At 43.2% G+C, this 23,622-nt stretch overlaps 2 protein-coding genes across 3 annotated transcripts in view; one reads left to right on the forward strand and one right to left on the reverse strand.

Annotated features, from left to right (window-relative positions):
- The window catches only part of LOC136429429 (phosphatidylethanolamine-binding protein 1-like), an 83,858-nt gene extending 82,517 nt beyond the window's left edge, over window positions 1-1,341 (forward strand). For both annotated transcript variants that reach the window (XM_066419270.1, XM_066419262.1), the window contains exon 8: window positions 183-1,341. In XM_066419270.1, coding sequence (XP_066275367.1) covers window positions 183-340 — 158 coding nt within the window. In that variant the 3' untranslated portion in view covers window positions 341-1,341. The remainder of the gene's footprint in view (window positions 1-182) is intronic.
- LOC136429419 (tripartite motif-containing protein 2-like) lies at window positions 1,174-21,721 on the reverse strand. The gene is made up of 3 exons (XM_066419253.1): window positions 21,397-21,721; window positions 20,603-20,854; window positions 1,174-2,078 (listed from the first exon to the last, which is right to left on the reverse strand). Exons 1-3 carry the CDS (start codon window positions 21,403-21,405, stop codon window positions 1,374-1,376), a joined length of 966 nt encoding a protein of 321 aa, XP_066275350.1. The 5' UTR covers window positions 21,406-21,721; the 3' UTR covers window positions 1,174-1,373.
- Window positions 21,722-23,622: the final 1,901 nt, after the last annotated feature.

Raw genomic sequence — 23,622 nt, forward strand, 5'->3', positions numbered from 1 at the left:
AGCTTGTTATATGTTCGGTTGTGCAACGGGACCTTCAGTAGAAGTCTGGGTTTTGAAATCTTTAGAAACAAATGATAAGCCCAGGGTACACGTTTAATTGATTTCAGTTGATTGGAATAGCTTTTATACAGTTCTGTAAGTTTTTCATCATTTCATTTTGTTCTAATATATATTTTTTTCAGGGATGAGTGAAGCAGATTCTTGCCGTGGACTTGATGGGTACGATCCCTGCCCGACAGCGCCCCCTGGCAGCAGTAGTGAGAAAGTCATGGTGTCGATGTCTGCTGTCATGGCGTCCGCCTGGTGTCTGATATTCAGCGTTATCTTTGTCCTAAACTAGAATGAACCAAGAGGGCAGCAGCATCGGCACGCCGCCATGGTAGACTTGTCATTTGTTTTGGTATGCGTGTCAGTCTGTTTGTTTGTTTATTTGCCCTGGCGTGTGATCGTAGTTATTTTAAGATCGTAGAGTGACATTATATAAGGCAGAAGAGGCCAAGTAAGTCCCAGTTGGCCCGCAGCTGGTAGGATGAGAAAGTAGCAGCTTAGCCTGGGTCTAAAGATGGTCACGCATAGACAACACTAGCCAGAAATGCACGGACACCTACAACACAATTATCACAAAACTCTCAATATTTCTCGTTGTCAGATCCTTTGATTCCTAGTTCTTTTCACTTGTAAAGCCAACTCTAATGTGGCCCCAAAACAGACAAGACAGCTGCTATCATCTGTTCTTATATCATAGATCAATCCAGCAAGTCAATTGGTTTCGTATTTCTTTACCTTTTTGATTAGTTACTTTAGCTAACTAAGTAAATTGTTATTAGTGATTTGTATTGTTTTTTTACCTGTCATTTTAGACACATATCCGTTTGTACAATGAGCAACTCAACAATTGCCATGACTGTTTCAAGACCTCCTCGTGTTCTTAAATTAACTGCACAACATTATCTCAACTCTATTTCTGGTACGGAAAATAATAATACGATGTAAGGCTAAACAGAATCCAAGTATAGGCATGCTCATAGTTCCAAATACACATTGTGCCCCTGAGACATCGACACACCTTGAATTCTTTGAAGGCAGGTTTCAAAGATAGGAGCCTTTATCGTTGGCATATGCGCAATTGTAATCATGAACACGCTTGATGGATTTTTTTTTCATTTATCTTTATTTGACAGCTTTAGCTTAATTCTAACATGTACATGCACATTGGCACATTGTGTCACTTTTGCTTTTAACATGTTACATTTGTCAGTTATCAATCTTTTTAGATCTATACACAACATTGTCGTTTTATATACCTACACGACTTATCAATAAAAATGGAAATTTGGCGAATAGCAAATGTCTTGATTGAAGAGAAATAAACATCAAGGCTCACACCGACTTTTACTGACACTAAAGACCTTGCTCAGCGCGTTGTCTACCACAACAAACCGTCCGTCCGGCAACGCCTGCACCCCGTACGGCTCTCGTAAGCCGTCGGCCGGCGCCGCCACCAGCCGACAAAACCCGAGTCGGTCCCGAGGATCGAAGAGTTGGACTCGTCGGTTCCCGACATCTGACACCACGATTTTGCCCTGCTTGTCCACTCCAACGCCGCGAGGCCTCTCCAGGCGACCCAACCACTCGCCTCTGCCGCCAATCCGTGTTTTAAATCCACTGTTGAGATCATAAACTTTGACACAGTGGTCGTACCAACACGACACTAAGATCTCGCCACGACCGTTACAGGCGACTTCGTTTGCCATCGGCCCAACATGTCCGGCTATCATGATATCTCCGCCTCTACGTTCCCCTTTCGCTGAAAATACCCTCACCCCCAGCTGATCTGAAATGGCCACGACTCCGTACGTTCTGTCAACGGCGATGCTAGCTGGTCTTTCGAATATGCTGTCTTCGCCGAAATGGCCGGTAAACTTGCCTCGGAAGTCGAACATGTTGACGGCGTTGTTTGCCGGATCGGTCACAAGGAACATGTTGCCAACAACCGCGATGCCCGTCGGACAGGATTGTGTGTATCCGTTAATCCTCGTGGTGAAGGAGCGGAGGAACACCCCATTGTTGTCAAAGACCTGTATGCGAAGGAAACAGATTGGTAACATCTACTAACATAATCCCAACAGGGTACATAATTTCGCCACCCTGAAAAGATATATTCAACCCAATATCCCCCAATATGATCCACTCCTGTACATCTACACTAGGGGGCTTAACCGTAGTTAGCGGCCCAACTTTTAACTTTGTCTGATCGACACCCTTGTTGTGTGTCGATGGTCCATTTTACGTCCGCGGGCATATGCCTTCCTCTTCTGAAAGCGAGCGCGCGCCCCGTATTTGACGTTAGGACCGGGTGGGCCACAACGCCGATTTCCGTCTTTTTTAGTCCCCGGCGTCTCTTACGAGCAGGGCCGCTTATTCTGCCGCGGCTTTAAAGCGTATTCTGTATTCTGCAGGCGAAACCTATGTATTTTACGTTCGGGGATAAGTCGACCGATATCACGGTCGAGCCGATTTACGACCGTGTTTTACGCTCGTCCGTATTTAGCGGTCGAGGATTACGGTCGAGAAATAGCCGAACGGTATCTACGGTCGAAAAATAGCCGACCGGTATCTACGGTCGAAAAATAGCCGACCGGTATCTACGGTCGAAAAATAGCCGACCGGTATCTACGGTCGAGGAATAGCCGACCGGTATCTACGGTCGAGGATTAGTCGACCGGTATCTACGGTCGAGGATTATCCTGCGGGTGGCATGTGTATTCACACTTATGTGATTGTGTACTCACACATATGGATGTGTATTAACACCTACCATATACATGTATATCAACACCTGCCTTATATATGGATGTGTATTGTGTATCTTATCCTCCTAATACCCATTGTAGGGTGACGCCTCCCCCTTCCTCCTCCGATGGATGTGTATTAAGAATTGACAGACGATTTCTTGGTGTTTTTAGGACGCGTCACAAGAAGAAACGGAGCTTCTTTAATGTCCGTCTAGCCCCAATTTCCCCCAGCCCACTGGGAAACTTAATAAGGCGAATAAACGTCCGATAATCAACACTACCTGCTGGTTATTTTATGTTCCTATCAAATACCTTTATTCTTCAATGCTACATACTGTTTGTCTATCTGCAATAGGCCTGAAAGTGCCTAATGGTCTCAAACATAACTCCCGGGATCCCACGGAAGACAAGAAAATACGCACAGACAATATCAGCTTTAAACTTTTTTAATGAAAATTAACATGAACAATTTGCATAAACTAATATATATATATATCAATAAATAAATAAATATACATCTTTCCTTCTACAGGGAAGAGTTCTACTATTGTTAGTAAAATCGGCAAAAAAAGGCCAGCCTTCTCACGCCTGCACTGGTGGCTACGCTACGTAAAGCAGAAAACAAAAAAATTAAAAAGACTTTTCCTTCTAAGGAAAAGGTTATACCTTAAACCAAAATGCACATTTCCGAGGCTCACAATTTCAAACTTAAAGGACACAACAATATCTACTTTGTTTGCTTGAATGCAGAATAAAGTAGGTAAGCTAATTCTAGGTCTTCAGCCAAGAACCCCAACTGTATGTATATATATGTATATGTTTACTACTACTTACTACTACTACTACTACTAAAAGAACATTTATTTTTTGATAGGCTAATCCAGGTAGTTTCTCATGTCATCATTCCCTGCAAAGAGAATGAAGAAAGCATTCAATGCAAGGTGTGCATGTCAGACATATAATTCATATGATTTCGTAGAAAAATGGCAGATCAACGACTGGGAATCCTACCGTAGTAAATGCACCGTCCGCATTTTCTACGGATCCGCTGGTCCGATCAACTTCCGGGGATCCTAGCTAATTCCCATTTCAAATTTTCGACGTATCCGATGTAGAAATTATTTGACTTGATCCTGACAAATCTCCTTCGGACCCTTCACCTCGAAACAACTTTGTCAGTCGCGGAATGGTGTCGCGATGTCAGCATCTAGTTTGTCGAAACGATTACATTTGGTCACGTGAGACAAAAAAAGCATATTTCGCATGAAAACGACTTTCCGCGAAACATGGACCGATTCACCTCGAAACAACTTTGTCTGTTGCGGAATGGCATCGCGACACCAGGAAAGCATCTGGTTTGTCGAAACGATTCCATTTGGTCACGTGAGACAAAAATAGCAAATTTCGCATGAAAACGACTTTTCGCGAAACATGGACCGATTAACCTCGAAACAACTTTGCCTGTTGCGGAATGGCATCGCGACACCAGGAAAGCATCTGGTTTGTCGAAACGATTACATTTGGTCACGTGAGACAAAAATAGCAAATTTCGCATGAAAACGACTTTTTGCGAAACATGGACCGATTCACCCCGAAACAACTTTGCCTGTTGCGGAATGGCATCGCGATACCAGGAAAGCATCTGGTTTGTCAAAATGACTCCATTTGGTCACGTGAGACAAAAATAGCAAATTTCCCATGAAAACGACTTTTCGCGAAACATGGACCGATTAACCTCGAAACAACTTTGTCTGTTGCGGAATGGCATCGCGATACCAGGAAAGCATCTGGTTTGTCAAAATGACTCCATTTGGTCACGTGAGACAAAAATAGCAAATTTCGCATGAAAACGACTTTTCGCGAAACATGGACCGATTAACCTCGAAACAACTTTGTCTGTTGCGGAATGGTACGCAACACCAGGAAAGCATCTGGTTTGTCGAAACGATTACATTTGGTCATGTGAGACAAAAATAGCAAATTTCGCATGAAAACGACTTTTTGCGAAACATGGACCGATTCACCCCGAAACAACTTTGCCTGTTGCGGAATGGCATCGCGATACCAGGAAAGCATCTGGTTTGTCAAAATGACTCCATTTGGTCACGTGAGACAAAAATAGCAAATTTCCCATGAAAACGACTTTTCGCGAAACATGGACCGATTAACCTCGAAACAACTTTGTCTGTTGCGGAATGGCATCGCGATACCAGGAAAGCATCTGGTTTGTCAAAATGACTCCATTTGGTCACGTGAGACAAAAATAGCAAATTTCGCATGAAAACGACTTTTCGCGAAACATGGACCGATTAACCTCGAAACAACTTTGTCTGTTGCGGAATGGTACGCAACACCAGGAAAGCATCTGGTTTGTCGAAACGATTACATTTGGTCATGTGAGACAAAAATAGCAAATTTCGCATGAAAACGACTTTTCGCGAAACATGGACCGACTAACCTCTAAACAACTTTGCCTGTTGCGGAATGGCATCGCGATACCAGGAAAGCATCTGGTTTGTCGAAACGACTACATTTGGTCACGTGAGACAAAAATAGCAAATTTCGCATGAAAACGACTTTTTGCGAAACATGGACCGATTCACCCCGAAACAACTTTGCCTGTTGCGGAATGGCATCGCGACACCAGGAAAGCATCTGGTTTGTCGAAACGATTACATTTGGTCACGTGAGACAAAAATAGCAAATTTCGCATGAAAACGACTTTTCGCGAAACATGGACCGATTAACCTCGAAACAACTTTGTCTGTTGCGGAATGGCATCGCGACACCAGGAAAGCATCTGGTTTGTCGAAACGATTACATTTGGTCACGTGAGACAAAAATAGCAAATTTCGCATGAAAACGACTTTTCGCGAAACATGGACCGATTAACCTCGAAACAACTTTGTCTGTTGCGGAATGGCATCGCGACACCAGGAAAGCATCTGGTTTGTCGAAACGATTACATTTGGTCACGTGAGACAAAAATAGCAAATTTCGCATGAAAACGACTTTTCGCGAAACATGGACCGATTAACCTCGAAACAACTTTGTCTGTTGCGGAATGGCATCGCGACACCAGGAAAGCATCTGGTTTGTCGAAACGATTACATTTGGTCACGTGAGACAAAAATAGCAAATTTCGCATGAAAACGACTTTTTGCGAAACATGGACCGATTCACCCCGAAACAACTTTGCCTGTTGCGGAATGGCATCGCGACACCAGGAAAGCATCTGGTTTGTCGAAACGATTACATTTGGTCACGTGAGACAAAAATAGCAAATTTCGCATGAAAACGACTTTTCGCGAAACATGGACCGATTAACCTCGAAACAACTTTGCCTGTTGCGGAATGGCATCGCGATACCAGGAAAGCATCTGGTTTGTCAAAATGACTCCATTTGGTCACGTGAGACAAAAATAGCAAATTTCGCATGAAAACGACTTTTCGCGAAACATGGACCGATTAACCTCGAAACAACTTTGTCTGTTGCGGAATGGCATCGCGACACCAGGAAAGCATCTGGTTTGTCGAAACGATTACATTTGGTCACGTGAGACAAAAATAGCAAATTTCGCATGAAAACGACTTTTTGTGAAACATGGACCGATTAACCTCGAAACAACTTTGCCTGTTGCGGAATGGCATCGCGACACCAGGAAAGCATCTGGTTTGTCAAAATGACTCCATTTGGTCACGTGAGACAAAAAAAGCATATTTCGCATGAAAACGACTTTTCGCGAACATTGGACCGATTAACCTCGAAACAACTTTGCCTGTTGCGGAATGGCATCGCGACACCAGGACAGCATCTGGTTTGTCAAAATGACTCCATTTGGTCACGTGAGACAAAAATAGCAAATTTCGCATGAAAACGACTTTTTGCGAAACATGGACCTATTAACCTCGAAACAACTTTGCCTGTTGCGGAATGGCATCGCGACACCAGGAAAGCATCTGGTTTGTCAAAATGACTCCATTTGGTCACGTGAGACAAAAAAAGCATATTTCGCATGAAAACGACTTTTCGCGAACATTGGACCGATTAACCTCGAAACAACTTTGCCTGTTGCGGAATGGCATCGCGACACCAGGACAGCATCTGGTTTGTCAAAATGACTCCATTTGGTCACGTGAGACAAAAATAGCAAATTTCGCATGAAAACGACTTTTTGCGAAACATGGACCTATTAACCTCGAAACAACTTTGCCTGTTGCGGAATGGCATCGCGACACCAGGAAAGCATCTGGTTTGTCAAAATGACTCCATTTGGTCACGTGAGACAAAAAAAGCATATTTCGCATGAAAACGACTTTTCGCGAAACATAGACCGATTCACCCCGAAACAACTTTGCCTGTTGCGGAATGGCATCGCGACACCAGGAAAGCATCTGGTTTGTCAAAATGACTCCATTTGGTCACGTGACTGTGGAGAGGTATCGTTACCGGGGTAAGTGGCCTTGCTTTTGTAGCTTGAGCGGTGTGGCGGGAGACCTAAAGCACCTGATGCCTGTCTGTCGAGATTAAAAGCAATAACTCTTACACCATCTCCGTTTAAATGATAGCCATCATGCTCGAACACACTTGAGCTGTAGTCATTTTTGCTCCAGAGTTGTGGATGGCTGACATAGGTCAGCTGGGCGTTTGTCTCACTTAAGTTCTGTAGATGTTGGTTGATTGCTGTTATGTCACTGTTGACGTTCGGTCTGAAGCTGGAGTTTCTCCTTGGGGGCACAGCAGAAATCACTAACTCTGCATCTGGGAATAGCGACTGAGCTGTGCTGACGGCCATCTCAAACTCTGAGATAACCGTCTCCTTGGACTTAGCCATTACGTCGTTCGTGCCGACATGTAAAACTATTGTGTTGGGGGTGACGTCTTCTTCTGATAACTTCTCTAGGACTGATGGTGTTGTGTAGAGGTTTGGGGACCAGAGAGGTCTTGGCATTTCTGCCGAAGGGCACAGCAAGTTGGGCTTCAGTTTCTGCGCATTTGAATCCAATAGTATACATTTGGGTTGAAAATAAGGAAACGAAAAAATTGTTTATTTCAAAAATCGTTTTGAAAGGCTGTATGCCAAACATTTGAATGAGGGCCTGTGTACATGACCAAGGCAGACACATGCCGAATTTTGCATCATTTTGGTTTACTACATAGGAACTGGAGATGTGTATCTTTGTTGAAAAAAGAGTGAACAAAGCCATGCAAGCACATGTCCTAGCATTCCAATACCACATTTGGTATGAATACTAGCACACCTGCGCCAGAAATGCAAGATAACTTAATTAACTCATCAATTGACCAATCGGGTGGTCGCAAGGCTCACAGCCAGGCTAGGTGCAATCGGGGTCACTGACCTTTAGGTCATGATCATATGAGGAAAATACCCAATGTTCTCCCCAAAACACCCTGCAAAATCGTATTTTGAAGTGATGTTTGCCAAAAGTGCGAATGGGGTTCTCTGAATATTTGTTCAATGTACCCCCATAGCCAATTCCAGGTCATTTAGATGTATTTCCAGAGCACAGGAGGCCAAAATGTACGTTTTTGGTCAGAAAAAGCTCAATAAAATCACTTTCAAGGTCAATATCGAAAAAGTGAAGAAAAAAAGTCCGGGGGTATTTGCCTACACTACCTTTGTACCAAATTTCAGGTCATTTGGTCAAAAAATGACAAAGATGAATCGATTTGAAGATTTGACAGGAGAAGAAGAAGAAACCTGAGTAAAAACAATATGTTGAGCCATACTAGGTATGGCTAAACATAACTAGAAATTTTCCAATCACCGTTCGGCGGTTGTCTATATATTGGGTCGTGTTTCAAAACCCTTCAACTGCGCTCTCAATATTTCTGTTTGGGCGTCATTAACGCGCTCTACAAGTCACCCACCACCCCACAATACACTAGACTCCTGTATATCTTGTGATATAAGAACAGGCTTTTTTTGTGAACCTACAGAGTTATGAACTTTAGAAAACAACACGGAACTAGCAATTTTCTAATCACCGTTCGGCGGTTGTCTACATATTGGGTTGTGTTTCAAAACCCTTCAACTGCGCTCTCAATATTTCTGTTTGAACGTCTTTAACAAACGCGCTCTACAAGTCACCCACCACTTCATGATATACTCACTCACTAGATAGGTGGTTGTCTATATATTGGGTCTTGTTTCAAAACCATTCAACCGGTGCTCTCAATATTTCTGTTTGGGCGTCTTGCTCTACACGTTACCGATGTACTAGAATCCTGTATATACTGTGATATTACATTACGTTTTTTTTTTACTTCTGCGGTGTCCTGAACCTTAGAAAAGAACACGAAACTATATACGACACCGCTTAACGGGTATTTTAGTGCGTGGAAACTCCTTCAACTGCGCTCTCCAGATTTCTATTTCCACGTTTCCTTTTCAAACGCGTTCTACCAGTCCCCCGTTTCTAGACATACTAGAATCCCGTTCCCCGCGCAGGACAGACAAAGCGTTTTAGCTTATATATGTTCCGGAAGGTTACATGAAATGTTCCCCTTAGGCTTTTCTGTATCAGAACTAGTAAAATGTTACATAGTGATACTACGTACATGGTTCCTCAGTCGTTGATCGGGCAGGCGGATCCGTAGAAGATACGGAAAGACTTCAAAGAGGATTTGCTAGGATCCCTAGTCGTTGATAAGATCAGCGGATCCGTAAAAGATGTGGAAAGAGGATTTGCCAGGATCCTTAGTACCTGATTGAGCAGCAGGCGGATTCAATACAAAAAACCTAACCCAATGTTATGTTATCGGTAGCTTTTAATATAAATGGTTTTATTCGCAAATTCATACAGAGCTAAAACAACATTGCAGCCTAATGATACAAAGTAAAAAGGCTGAATTACGCAGTTTCAGGGAATACACAACTGTACAAAATATCATCAATATTTACAAACCTAACCAAAACTGAACAACAAGGATATGTAGAAACGGTAGTAGGGTGATTACACAATAGGTATAAGTTACAATACGCTGTTCATGAGTTTTGACAAGTACGGAATGGCACTGTTCCTGTACCTGTCAGATCTTATAAAGGGTATGCTAAGCTGGAAACCCCCTTTTAAGTCCATATTGTGAACTTTATTGCGGGTGGGGGGTAGCCGGGGTCGAAACGTTGGTGAATTCATCAGAGATTTTGCAAACTTAAGACAGAGTGATTCCCTTCTTGCTTTTAAAGTGCAGAGGTTAAAAGTTGAAAGTGCGTCAGCATAGGAAGTATAATTATTGCCAAGTATGATTCTGAGGGCACGTTTTTGAATGCGTTCAAGTTGGTGGGATTGTAGAGTGGTTAGACCTGCGTGCCATACTGGGACTGCATATTCTATGACTGGTCGGACAAATAGTAAATAAATTTCGCAAAGATCTTCAGTGCAGACACCAGAGCGTTTTAGCTTTTTAAGCCAGAAAAGGCGCGAGCTTGCTTTTTTTATGATTGTTGTGACATGTTTTCCCCATTTCATGTCGGCAGAAATCCAAACACCCAAAATACAGGCATCCTCAGTGTACTGAATGGCTTTGCCATTCAGTAACATTACAGGGGAAGGGGTAGGATCCTTCATGAAAGAGATACAAATTAATTTACACTTATCTTCATTCAATGACATACAATTTTGTGATGACCATGTGTCCAGTTGGTTAATTGCTGTCTGCATAGAAGATTGTTCACTGAAAAGTCTACTTTCTTTTACCGTTAGATCATCTACATACTTCCATCTGTTAAGAAAAAATTGCATCGCATCATTTACATATACTAAAAAGAGGACAGGCCCTAATTTTGTACCTTGTGGAACTCCTGATGCAATTTTCTCCCAAAACGATGTTACACCTCGGTACCGAACACACTGTGTACGGTCATTAAGAAAACTACAAATCCATGGTAAGATTGAAGTGCGTACACCACAAGTCAACAGTTTACGGATTAGTAGAGTATGATCGATTCTATCGTACGCCTTGCTAAAATCAGTTAACAGAACAGTCTGAACAGTTTTGGGGGTTTCAGCGTCACGAAGAATAGAGTCGATCAAATTTATCAAGTAGTGAACTGATGAGCGCCCCTTTCTGCTGCCATATTGATTGGGGTCCAAAACTTTGTCTATGTCTTGAAGAACCCATTTAGTAATAAAGGATTCGAACGTTTTTATAAAGACAGACGTAAGTGATATAGGTCGTAGATTTTCTACTGATGCTGGGCTTTTCTTTGGAATTGGAGAAATAACAGCCTCCTTCCATTGTTTGGGGACACGCCCCTCCTCCAAAGAGCAATTGAAAAGATGGGCAAGAATGTCACTTAATTCAACAGCAAACGTTTTGACGATTTTGGGGGAAATGTTATCCGGACCACAACTTTTCCTGGCATCAAGGCGTTTCAAAATTTCATAAACTTCATACGAATGAATATGCGGCGGTTTTGAAGGAGAAGGCAGGTAAGACGGCAACGATTCGAAATCAAGACATGGAAGTTGGTTCACAATGTCTGAAAAGTGGCGATTGATCGCAGCAGCGATCTCTTTGTCAGTTAGAGGCGAACTGCTGGGAACAGACACTGATACATTACGGCGGACATTAAGAATGTTTCGTATAGACATGTGCCATCTTGCTGGATTCTCCTTCTTTAAAACATGTATCTATAAAACATTTACCAATTAGGTGCAGCCTGCTCTGCATTTAGAAAACATTGCGACATGTTTTATGATAATCTTTCTATGAGTGCCTTCAAGTGAAAGCAATGAGGTCGACATATAAACTCCTTTGTTAAAGCAAGGAGGTTTTATATAAACCTTCTTGGGTAAATAAGGAGGGAGAGCTCCCCTTTTACTTTATAGGTTATAGAGAGTCGCCGGATATGCTGCGTTTTTTTTCTGTTCCATACACCGTGGTAAAATTTTCTATCATTAATGCAAATATACAGATGTATTAAAACCGGCTCCTTACTGGGCGCCCAGTACGGAAACCGTGGAGAAAATGCCGCCGATACTCGGCCCCCAGTACGGAAGGAAGTTCCGTACAAGAATTCCAGTACGGAACGGCTTTATTCCAGTACCGAAGCTTCGTCAGCACTGGACGTCCAGAACTGAATTTGTTTCGGTACTCGGGTTCCAGAGCTGAACGCCTCTCGGTACTCGGGTTCCAGTACGGATTGGCGTTCCAGCTAGATCAAAGATCATTCGGTACTTGTTACCCAGTGCGAAGGTCATTCAGCACTGGATAACCGAGTGCCGATTTACGGATGTGACGGGTTCCGTACTGGATTTACCAGTAAATAGTGACTCTTCAGTAATTGGAAGCCGAGACCTCAAATTATTTCGGAACTGGGCGTCCTGTACTCACGTTCTATACGGTACTGGGATGATCTATTGTTTGGACCGCCTGGACAGTTTTGGATTTAGTTGTCTGTACATTTTAAATTATTTAATGCTTGTACGAGTACAATACTAACGTTTATTATTTAATGCTTGTACGAGTACAATACTAACGTTTAGGTAGTACTGCTTTGTTCCTTGGTTATGGACATAGATTTTGGTAGGTATTTTAACAGTGTACGTTTTCTCCCGATAAGGGAACAAGCCACAAGGATATCATTGTCGTCGTTGAAACGTAACAGAATGTGATACTGTATTTTTTTCTTCAGTCGAACGTTTTCCAACTAGCTTTGAAGTGGGGAAAAAAGCTTCGAAGAGATGCAGCCCTGAAAATAACGTTAGACGCTAGTTAAAGTCTCAGCATTCGGCTTCCAGTCCTGACAGGAGGGTTCCCAGTACTGAAGCTAGCCTGAGTGCCAGCCTTTTTAGCTTCCGTCCGCTACCCAAGCTCCGCTCCTCGCAGCAGCTCGGCCGGCAGCGGAGCTTGGGTAGCGCAGCGGAGCTTGGGTAGCGGACGGAAGCTAAAAAGGCTGGCACTCAGGCTATACTGAAGCTGCCCAGTACAGGAAGTCCAGTACTGAGAAAGTACCAGTACTGGAGCTCCTGTTCTGACGACCACTTCCGTACTGGTTGTCCAGTACTGACAAAGGAGGCAGTTACATTTGTATATTTGCATCATTAATGGTGTTTTTTTTTCGGTACACACTACATGATTTTTTTGGCGCTGACCTAAGCCTGGATGCCAGACCCCCAAACTAAAATATGCAAAGGTACCCGGGTCACGAGTTCCTCACTGGGCGCCGAGTAACGAACGCGTGCACAAAGTGACGTCGTCACTGGACGTCCAGCACCGAAGAAAGTTCATCACTAGAAATCCAGTAACGAACGGCTTTATTCCAGTAATGTAGCCCCCTCGGTGCTGGAATTCCAGCACTGAATCTTGCCTCGGTGCTCGGTTTCCAGAAATGAACTCCGCTCATCACTCGGCTTCTAGTGACGATCCCCGCTCGTCACTCGGATGCCAGACAAGTAGGCTCGTTCATCACTGGTCACCAGTAACGAAAGTCCCGAGGTCACGGGTTCCGCGCTAGATTTACCAGTGATGAGTGACTCTCTAGTGCATATATAAAGTAACATGCAACTACCTGTATTCTGCCTTTATCGCTCTCCATTCTTCGATTTATACTTATTATAGCAAACGCTTTATTAATGATATTAGAAACTGTTCGTACTTAAACTAAATGTGTAGATGAACTTACTTGTTAAAGTTTTTTGTGTGTAGAGTAGATATACCTTGTGTGTATGGGAGAACTTGTGTCTTTTGTGTGTGAATAAACTCCCAGTGTATGATGCCCAAAACTGCCTTTGTACTTTATTGTCCGCTTGGTGCGTCAATAAGCCTTGTAATTCATTGTTAGCCTAGACTAGAGGATTCAAAATTCAGTATAAATGAACTGAGGCTAAAATAACACTTGACTTTCTGAGTTTTTTCCCCACAAAATGACTAGTTCAAAGTCCACTAAGTCATTATAAATCATAATATTAAATTATAAAAATGTTTGTCTGCCGAGGCACGCCCAGGCGTCTTATGTGGGATTTATGATTATTGGTGTTCGACGGACGTCGCCCGAGCCCCGTTCAATATGTGACGGGCAGGTTTTCAGCAAAAAATACGGTCGACGCACGGGCGAATTCGAAATTCGGCGAACTTCGGGCAATCTACAAATTCGGTCGACGCTCGCATGAATTGTGACACCGGCTTTAAGGCACACTACAGTAAAGACAAAGGGAACCTTTATACATTTTTTGATTATCGATTTTTCAGTTAACATTTGTCGTCACTGGTTTTCCACAACGGGATATTTGTCATCACTCAGGTTTTCCAGCCCCGCGGGTACTCTCATCTCTCGGTTTCCAGTGATAATTCAGGGATTTCCAGTAACGAAGTCGCCTCATTGCTGGACGCCCACAGATGACAAAACTTCATCACTGGAAGTCTAGCGATGAAGGCACCTTCGGTGCTGGACACCGAGTGATTACCCGTGACCCCGGTACTTTTGCCTAAAATATCTATCGTGTGGGGTCGCTGACCTCGGCTCAGACCAATACAGAAATGCTGTGTTTTCGCAAAACATACTTCTTCAGACCTCGTTCTTTTAGCTTACATGAATTCACAGAAAGTTACAGGAAATGTTATAATAATTACATTTCGTTATTTTGTCATTGTAAGAACTTGGAGGAAATAATGGCAGAGAGTGTTTTCTGGCGTTTTCATATTTTGTTGTGGTTGGCCTAAAAGGACAGGTCGAAGGCGAATGCAAATTTATTCACTGTGAAGTTGTAAAAACAACAAAGTGACAATGGGAAGTGACCTGGGGGACGTTTCTTGCGATGTCATGTGATCGGACATTACCCAATGACAGACAAGAGTGAGCTTTTCAAATCTAACGAATATGCAAGAAGAAGGTATTTTGTAGGGCGTCTGTTCGAAGACAAGTCATGAAAGAAGCTTGGACCCGTTTCACTAGGACACAAGTTATGGTCAAGACTTTGCGTGTGGGTTGACTAGACAAAAAAACATGACAAAGTAGAAAGCCCGACAAAAACGCCGAAAAACACGTCAAAAATCTGCCGGACCCACTCCTCTGCTTGGAGAGTAGGTTGGAGCTCTTGAATGGCGCACGACACAGCCACAGGAGGGGGGATCACGACCATTTGTATCGTCCTGACCATTGCAGCGAAGGCTGAAGAAGAGCGCAAATAAATTATGTAGCCTATGGATTATCACTCCTACGGTGACCAGATGGGAAAAGGATAACAATGATTCCTGTATGACGCACCATCGTGATTGTGGATTTAGGCTTGGTCGACCGATAGCTCACTGACTGACAACTGGGATCGCCAAGGTCTGCGGGAAGGACTGCTCAAGCTGCCAAACGAATTCTCTGCGGGCCCCGCTAGGTGTCTCACCCGGGGTAACTTGGACCAAGGACATTATATAATGTCCTTGCTTGGACATAGCGCCGAATCGTGAAGAGCGCAGACAATGTGAATTTGATTCTCCTGTCGACAACATAAAGTACAGTTTTGAAATAAAAAGACAACGACCTACATTTTGTATTTGCGTGTATGAGTAGAGAATTCGGGGGAATTCAGGTATCGCTTCTGCTAAGTATTCGGAACAATCCGAATAATTCGCATCTGCGCATTTGTAGCAAATACGAGGAGATTCAGGTATCGGATTTGGTGAGAACCTGGAAAATCCGAAATTCGTATCTGCACATTCGTATCAAATGCTGGGGGCTTCAGGTATCGGATTTGCTTAGGATCCTGGAAAATCCGAATTTCGTCCGTACGTATGCATAGCAAAAACCGAGAATCAGCTACCGAATTTGGTAAGGATCCAGCAAAATTCTGACGTTTTTGCGTGGCCCAAGGTAGGGATGCGTAAAGTTTCCTACGAAACCTGCCATCGCATCCGGGAAAAAAACAATTTTCGGATTTGTCCGCATCCAACACAGTTCAAATTCAGGGATCCGAAATTTGTGATTTGTAACAGATCCGAGTCGTATCTGCTGGTATTTGCTGATATTTGCTCGTATCCTAGCTGCACTATGCAACATTTTGGCGCAAAAATTGAAAATATTCTTGTGAACAAATCCTAATACAAATGACATGGACAACCACTTTTCAGCATATTTCCATCATTAATTCGTCTATTTCTGGCATGTATGGTGTTTTTAACTGTACAAAAACAAGCTGCAAAAGTCTGTGACACCACCTCAACCTAAAGCCTAATGTTTGTAAACAACAACTTCCTGCACACTGGCAGGACCCCTGGGTAGGCTAATTACTTAGGGACACTTCAGTGGATCTAGATAACAGCTGATGTTATGAAGATCATCTTCTTCAAAAACACTCATATCTTTTTGAATGAGGATAAAATATGTTAGCCAAGTTTGTAGGGAACTGATAAAGCGGATTTCCCCTGTTCAAAACTGCTAGAACTCTGATAAGGACGTTTGGCAGAAACTCTGGCTAACTGTAATCAGGCACCCCACTGGGCAGTTGGGGTGATAAGCCTGTGTGGCCACACTGCCCCAACTGCCAACTGGCTTTGAAAGTTCAGTTTTTAAACTGATTTATATACGGTGCAATGATGTTGAAACATTCCTTCCTGAATACTGGTATGTCATTCTACAATGTTTATTCAACATACTTGTAAAGAAATGGTAGTAAAAATTGATTTTCTGTATTGACCAAATCTTACATAGGGCAGCTTTAAAGAATGCAGAAAAATGACGGCATGGATATGGGTGTATCCGAACCTATTTTGTCCACTGATGATCCAGAACTTCCTGGACTAGAACACTTAAAGGGCATAAGACACCAAGGACATCAGCATTAAGAATGTCCTGGAAATACATAAAACATAATACTATGGTAATTGTTTGATAACAGAAATTTTCACACATCGGATGTAATTAAACATCGAACGATCAAAACTTTACACCTCTAGCTTTTGATTCTTCCCACCTGGTTATTACATTAATCAGTGACTTGCTAAGTCATGACGTCACAATGAACATGACAGCCTGTTTGGAACTTTGTACCGCAGCTCGAAAAGAATGTTAGTTTTACAATCAAACAAAGTAGATACGCCAAAAATAATTACTCAAGCAACTGGATAAGATTTTGAAACAGTCAGACGTTTCAGACAGTATCCACTGTCTTTCGTCAGTGACTAACGATAGGACTGAGAACACCAGCTTTATACCAAAACTCTGAATAGATATGTTAATGAGGTAAAGACAATTTAGGATGTCTTGAAGTAGTCTTCAAAAAGAAGATTAATTCAAGACAAAGTTATGCCAATAGTTCAATTAGCTACTGTTGTTCTAGTACAGTAACTAAATGTTGCTTGTCCGGGGGTGGGGGGTGGTGGGCAGTGCATTATCCCAGGTGCCTGAAAGTTGAACGCGTAGACCGCCTTTCCTGTTGAGGGCGGGGTTGTACATCCTCTCATATATTGATTCTCTAATTCCCCGTTCGAACCAGCGTTCTTCACGATCTAGGATGTCCGTGGATTCGAAATTGAATGAGTGTCCCTGGTTGTGTTTTAGATGGTGGTAAATGGCAGAGGAGTAGCGGTTAGCGCTCTTTCTGCAATGTTCCTTGTACCTTTCTTTTAGTGGTCGACTTGTTTCCCCAATGTACATGTTATTGCAGTTCGGTTCCTCACATTTCAGTTTGTAGATGACATTGGCTTTGATGCCTTTTTCAGGCCTGTCTTTTGGATGGACTAGTTTCTGCCTGAGAGTTGAGTGAGGTTTGAAGTTAGTGGCAATGTTGAAGTTTTGGAAGATACGTCTGAGTTTTTCCGATACTCCTTGGACGTAGGGAATGGTAATGTTGACCTTGTTTCTGTTGGTCAATGGTCTGCACTTGACTGTTTTCTTAGACTGGTCAGAAGGTTTGAGGGCCTTGTTGAAGGTCCAATTTTGGTAGCCACACTTGGCTAGAGCCACACGGAGATGTCTGTGTTCTTCTGTTTTTGCTTCGTCTGAGGTAATGACATTGTCTGCTCGATGGAAGAGAGTTTTAATCACTGCTAGTTTGTGTTCCAAAGGGTGATGGGAATCAAAGGCCAGATATTGATCAGTGTGGGTCGGTTTCCTGTACACTTCGAACTGAAGGTTGCCATCCTTCTCTATGATGGTTTTGGTGTCTAAGAAGGGCAGCATGTTGTTTTGACACGACTCCTGTGTGAACTTGATGTTGTCATCTACCTGGTTAATATGGTCAAAGAAGTCATCAGCTACTCTCTTCTTTAGCCTACACCAAGTGTCGTCTACATAGCGAAACCAGTTTGCTGGGGGAGGGCCATTGAAAGTACTGAGAGCTTTGTTCTCAAACTTCTCCATATACAGGTTCACAACAATGGGCGATACCGGTGACCCCATAGCACAGCCGTGCACTTGCTGGAAAAACTGTTGTTTGTAAGTGAAATAAGTGCACCCTAGGCAGAGGTCTAGCAGTTCGCATATGTGGTCCACGGAGAGTTTGGTTCTGTCTGCAAGTGTGTCGTCGGCCTCCAAGGCTTCCCTAACTACCGATACTGCCTCCTCCTAACCTTCATCAACGAAACAAAGTAGATATTGTTGTGTCCTTTAAGTTTGAAATTGTGAGCCTCGGAAATGAGCATTTTGGTTTAAGGTAGAACTTTTTCCTTAGAAGGAAAAGTCTTTTTAAATTTTTTTCTGTTTTCTGTTTTACCAAAACCTCCTTGGTTTCACCAAGGAGGCACGTAGCGTAGCCACCAGTGCATGCGTGAGAAGGCTGGCCTTTTTTTGCCGATTTTACTAAAAACAGTAGAAGTCTTCCCTGTAGAAGGAAAGATGTATATTTATCTATTTATTGATATATATATATATATATATATATATATATATATATATTGTATTAGTTTATGCAAATTGTTCATGTTAATTTTCATTTAAAAAGTTTAAAACTGATATTGTCTGTGCGTATTTTCTTGTCCTTAGTACTTCCGTGGGATCCCGGGAGTTATGTTTGAGACCATTAGGCACTTACAGGCCCATTGCAGATAGACAAACAGTATGTGGCATTGAAGAATAAAGGTATTTGATAGGAACATGAAATAACCAGCAGGTAGTGTTGATTATCGGACGTTTATTCGCCTTATTAAGTTTCCCAGTGGGCTGGGGGAAATTGGGGCTAGACAGACATTAAAGAAGCTCCGTTTCTTCTTGTGACGCGTCCTAAAAACACCAAGAAATCGTCTGTCAATTCTTAATACACATCCATCGGAGGAGGAAGGGGGAGGCGTCACCTTACAATGGGTATTGGGAGGATAAGATACACAATACACATCCATATATAAGGCAGGTGTTGATATACATGTATATGGTAGGTGTTAATACACATCCATATGTGTGAGTACACAATCACATAAGTGTGAATACACATGCCACCCGCAGGATAATCCTCGACCGTAGATACCGGTCGACTAATCCTCGACCGTAGATACCGGTCGGCTATTCCTCGACCGTAGATACCGGTCGGCTATTTTTCGACCGTAGATACCGGTCGGCTATTTTTCGACCGTAGATACCGGTCGGCTATTTTTCGACCGTAGATACCGTTCGGCTATTTCTCGACCGTAATCCTCGACCGCTAAATACGGACGAGCGTAAAACACGGTCGTAAATCGGCTCGACCGTGATATCGGTCGACTTATCCCCGAACGTAAAATACATAGGTTTCGCCTGCAGAATACAGAATACGCTTTAAAGCCGCGGCAGAATAAGCGGCCCTGCTCGTAAGAGACGCCGGGGACTAAAAAAGACGGAAATCGGCGTTGTGGCCCACCCGGTCCTAACGTCAAATACGGGGCGCGCGCTCGCTTTCAGAAGAGGAAGGCATATGCCCGCGGACGTAAAATGGACCATCGACACACAACAAGGGTGTCGATCAGACAAAGTTAAAAGTTGGGCCGCTAACTACGGTTAAGCCCACTAGGGGTGGGTACCGGTACCGTGTACCGGTACAATACCGGTATTTCTTAATGGACCGGTCCAAAAAAAAACGGTCCGTAAAAAAACAGTGGACCGGCCTATGGACCGATTAGAAAATTCATAGTACCAGGCTACAAGTAGGCGGCCACATAACTGGTCTAAGAAAATACAAAACAGCAGATTTAACGAATCGAAGACGTTAGCTGTGAATCATATCTAGAATGATTAAACAGAACGGATGAGTAAACAGACGGCGTGGAGAGCATAGTTATAATTTTGAGACAAAGTGCAAACCTAAGAAATTATATCGTTCCAGACATGACGTTTATTTGGAGACTTTTACGTGTGCCTCGCTCTCCAAAATATGATGTACTGCGACACTACTATAATCAGGTACAGGTACAGGTCCGGACCTGGACCTGACCCTCTGGACCTGGACCGGACCTGAATTTCATGTACCGGTACCCACCCCTAATCTACACTGTACATACCTGGGGTGCTGCACTAGAGATCTCTCAAACAAACCGTTTTTCAAAGTGGCGGATTTAAAAATGATGTAACCCGGCGGAATAATCTTAATGGAGATTACACGGTTAGCAACATGCATATCATATTACTTGCTGTAAATGTTGCAATATGATATGTATTCATGCTTATTAATTGATATGGACATGTATATTTGTGTCAGGGCTGAGATTGTGATCTGGCAGAATCACCCATTCCACCGGTAGAGATCATGACTAGAGTCTCTTTCGTCGATTTCATATATATTTTTTGTCTGTCTTTTAATTATGATGAATTTATATCTCTCCTCTTTATATAAGAATATTTGGGTTTATCAATAACTCTTGTGAAGTCATCACGGCGTTTTCCCACCTGTATCCGTTTGTTGCCTGTATCCGCCACATAAATCTCTCCTAAATTGGATACAGTGACACCCGCTGGTCGATAGAACTCTCCGTCGTTCCTGCCGAACTGGCCGAAGTGCTGGCTGATCCGAGAGGTGTGCTGTTTGGTGTCGAACACGGCTATGGCGCTGTCTTTCTTAGCAAACTGCACCCGTCTGTCCAGTGTGCCGTAAGGATGTGAAGTAACAGGCTTCGCCAAGGGAGGGAGTTCATCGGATACCTGTAACATACACATCAAAAAATAAGGAAAATAGTTAATTTGAGCCAAAATATAATCAGCATTTTCTCTCTGTCATATCTTTGTGCTTGTATATTTCATCTTCTATATCTCTAATGTATTTGTGGTTATGCATTTTGCATTGTTTAAGGTTTTAGGCCAACCTAAAAAGAAATCAGTGAAAAAGATTTAAAACATATAGTTTTAGGATCAATACATAAAGGACCCCCCCTTCTCGAAAATAAAAAAGGAGATCCGTGGAGCTCTGAAGTGAAGCGGCCAGACGGATATTTCTTAGTTCCAACGCCCTCGTCTGCGTGCAAATGAAATAACTTTCTAATGTGAATAATTCCGAAAATAGTACTAATCTTTTGTTTTTCTTATGGAACAAACACGCCGCTTCCACGTACAGCTTTTAATCTCAACCGATTCACTTGTAGGATTCCACATTGCAATAACAAAAACAACAACATGAAAACTAATCTACGTTTTACATATCAAACTTACAATTTTATACACAATTAGGCAATTATTCTTAAACGTACCTCCTGCATGATTATTACGTCCTCCACCTCCGAGCAAAACGCCAGAAAACAAGCGAGATTCTTTGACCCTTCGTTTACACCTGTTTACCTGACAACGACGTAAACATAGCAGCCAATCCAGCAACCTATTCAGCAAAAACTAAGTGTACGCGAGATTAAAACCAGCAGGAATATACAGCTAGTTAAAGGTAAATAAATCGGTGATATGCATTCACCTGTAGATAATGTCGCAATTACAACAGTTACTAGTATATTGCTAAGAAAGGCTCGAAGCGTAATTTAGTGTCTGTTCTTCTCGTTATTGATGCGTGCGCATTGGGTGAAATGGCGGCTGCGAAGACTGGAAAAACCGGTTCTATCACGAGAAGAGTCTGTGTGTTGTTGCCTGGCAACTTAAAAGTTGTCTGACCTTTATTGCCTAGAAAGTCACATTATGTACCATGGCACATACACATGTGTCATTGCATATGCATCTCAGTATAACTGGTTTAACCGCCCTTTAAGGTTTCAACTTCAACTTATTGGGCCCCCAGATAACCCCGCAAGGGGCAAAGTAGGAGGGGGGGGGGTCCCGGGCTAAGGCGGGCAGGCCTCCAGCCTGGCGCGGAAAGACTCAACGGTGGGAGTCGTAACAACCGCGCCAGGCAGGGCGTTCCACTCTGGTATGGTGCGAGGGAAAAAAAGAATATTTAAATGAGTCTGTTTTAGCGTTGATTGTTTGGAATTTTAGAGTGTGGCTACCCCGGGTGCGCCCCTGAGCTGGTTTTAGAACATTGTCTGTGTTTATATTAATGTAGTTATTGACTAGTTTATAGAGAAAGGTGAGGCGGGCGTTCCTCCTCCTTTCAGAGAGAAGGGGCCACTGCAGGTCATTGAGCATAACACATTGTAACACATACACCAGCTTCTGCAACTGTATCTGTGTAGGGCAAGTCTACGAAAACCACGCCTTCCGCACTGGTATTCCAGTGCTGAATCAACGGACGAATCGGCCTCAGCACTGGTTTTCCAGTGCTGACGAAAGTTCAGCACTCGTTTTCCAGTGCTGAAGAAATTTCAGCACTCGTTTTCCAGTGCTGAAGAAAGTTCAGCACTCGTTTTCCAGTGCTGAATCGCTGTATTCCAGTGCTGAGTTTCTTTCAGCACTCGTCTTCCAGTGCTGAAACTTGTCTCGGCACTCGTTTTCCAGTGCTGAATGGAGTTCGGCACTCGGTTACCAGTGCTGAATGCGCGACAGAGCGGCGGCGCCAGGTCACGGGTCATGTCAAAGGTCATTCAGCACTGGTTACCCAGTGCTGAAACCGCCGTCAGCACTGGAACCGAGTGCTGATGTACAAAAACCACGCCTTCAGCACTGGATTTACCCGTGCTCGGGGACAATTCAGCACTGGAAAACGAGTGCTGAAAAAAACTCAGCACTAGAAAACGAGTGCTGAAGTATTTTCAGCACTGGTAACCGAGTGCTGAAGTATTTTCAGCACTGGTGCCCGAGTGCTGATGTACAAAAACCACGCTTTCCGCACTGGATTTACCAGTGCTCGGGGACAATTCAGCACTGGAAAACGAGTGCTGAAAAATCCCCAGCACTGGAAAACGAGTGCTGAAAAAAACTCAGCACTAGAAAACGAGTGCTGAAAAAAACTCAGCACTAGAAAACGAGTGCTGAACGGTGTTTTCAGCACTGGAACGTTTTTCTTACCAGTGCTGAGAGAAGTATTAGTCGTAAGAAGTACAGCATGGTCACTTGTTAACTTACTTACTTTGTGATTGAGCCCCCCGAGACAGATGAAATTGCATGTGTGTGTAGTATTGATGAGGAAAATGGCGAAGTCTTTGTCAACTGTGACATCTGTGGTCGGTGGAGCCACACAGAATGTTATAGTCTAGGGGCAGATGTCACAACATTCATTTGCTATGAGTGTGGCTGGTTTTCCAGTGCTGAAGAAAGTTCAGCACTGGTTTTCCAGTGCTGAACTTAACTCAGCACTGGTTTTCCAGTGCTGAAGCCACTTTCAGCACTGGAACCGAGTGCTGAAAAAGGAGAGCGTGGTTTTCGTAGTTTTGCCTGTGTAGGCAATATAACATCCTTTCAGCGTAACAAACCAGCTCATGTTTCCGATATAGCCGGCATAAACCACCATTCGACGTGACACACCAGCTTCGCAGGCGCCGTGCGCAAGCATTAGAAGCTGGTTATACTAGGGCCCTGTCACACTTGTGCGTATA

The sequence above is a fragment of the Branchiostoma lanceolatum genome, chromosome 1 (assembly GCF_035083965.1).
Source record: "Branchiostoma lanceolatum isolate klBraLanc5 chromosome 1, klBraLanc5.hap2, whole genome shotgun sequence".
NCBI lineage: Eukaryota > Metazoa > Chordata > Leptocardii > Amphioxiformes > Branchiostomatidae > Branchiostoma > Branchiostoma lanceolatum.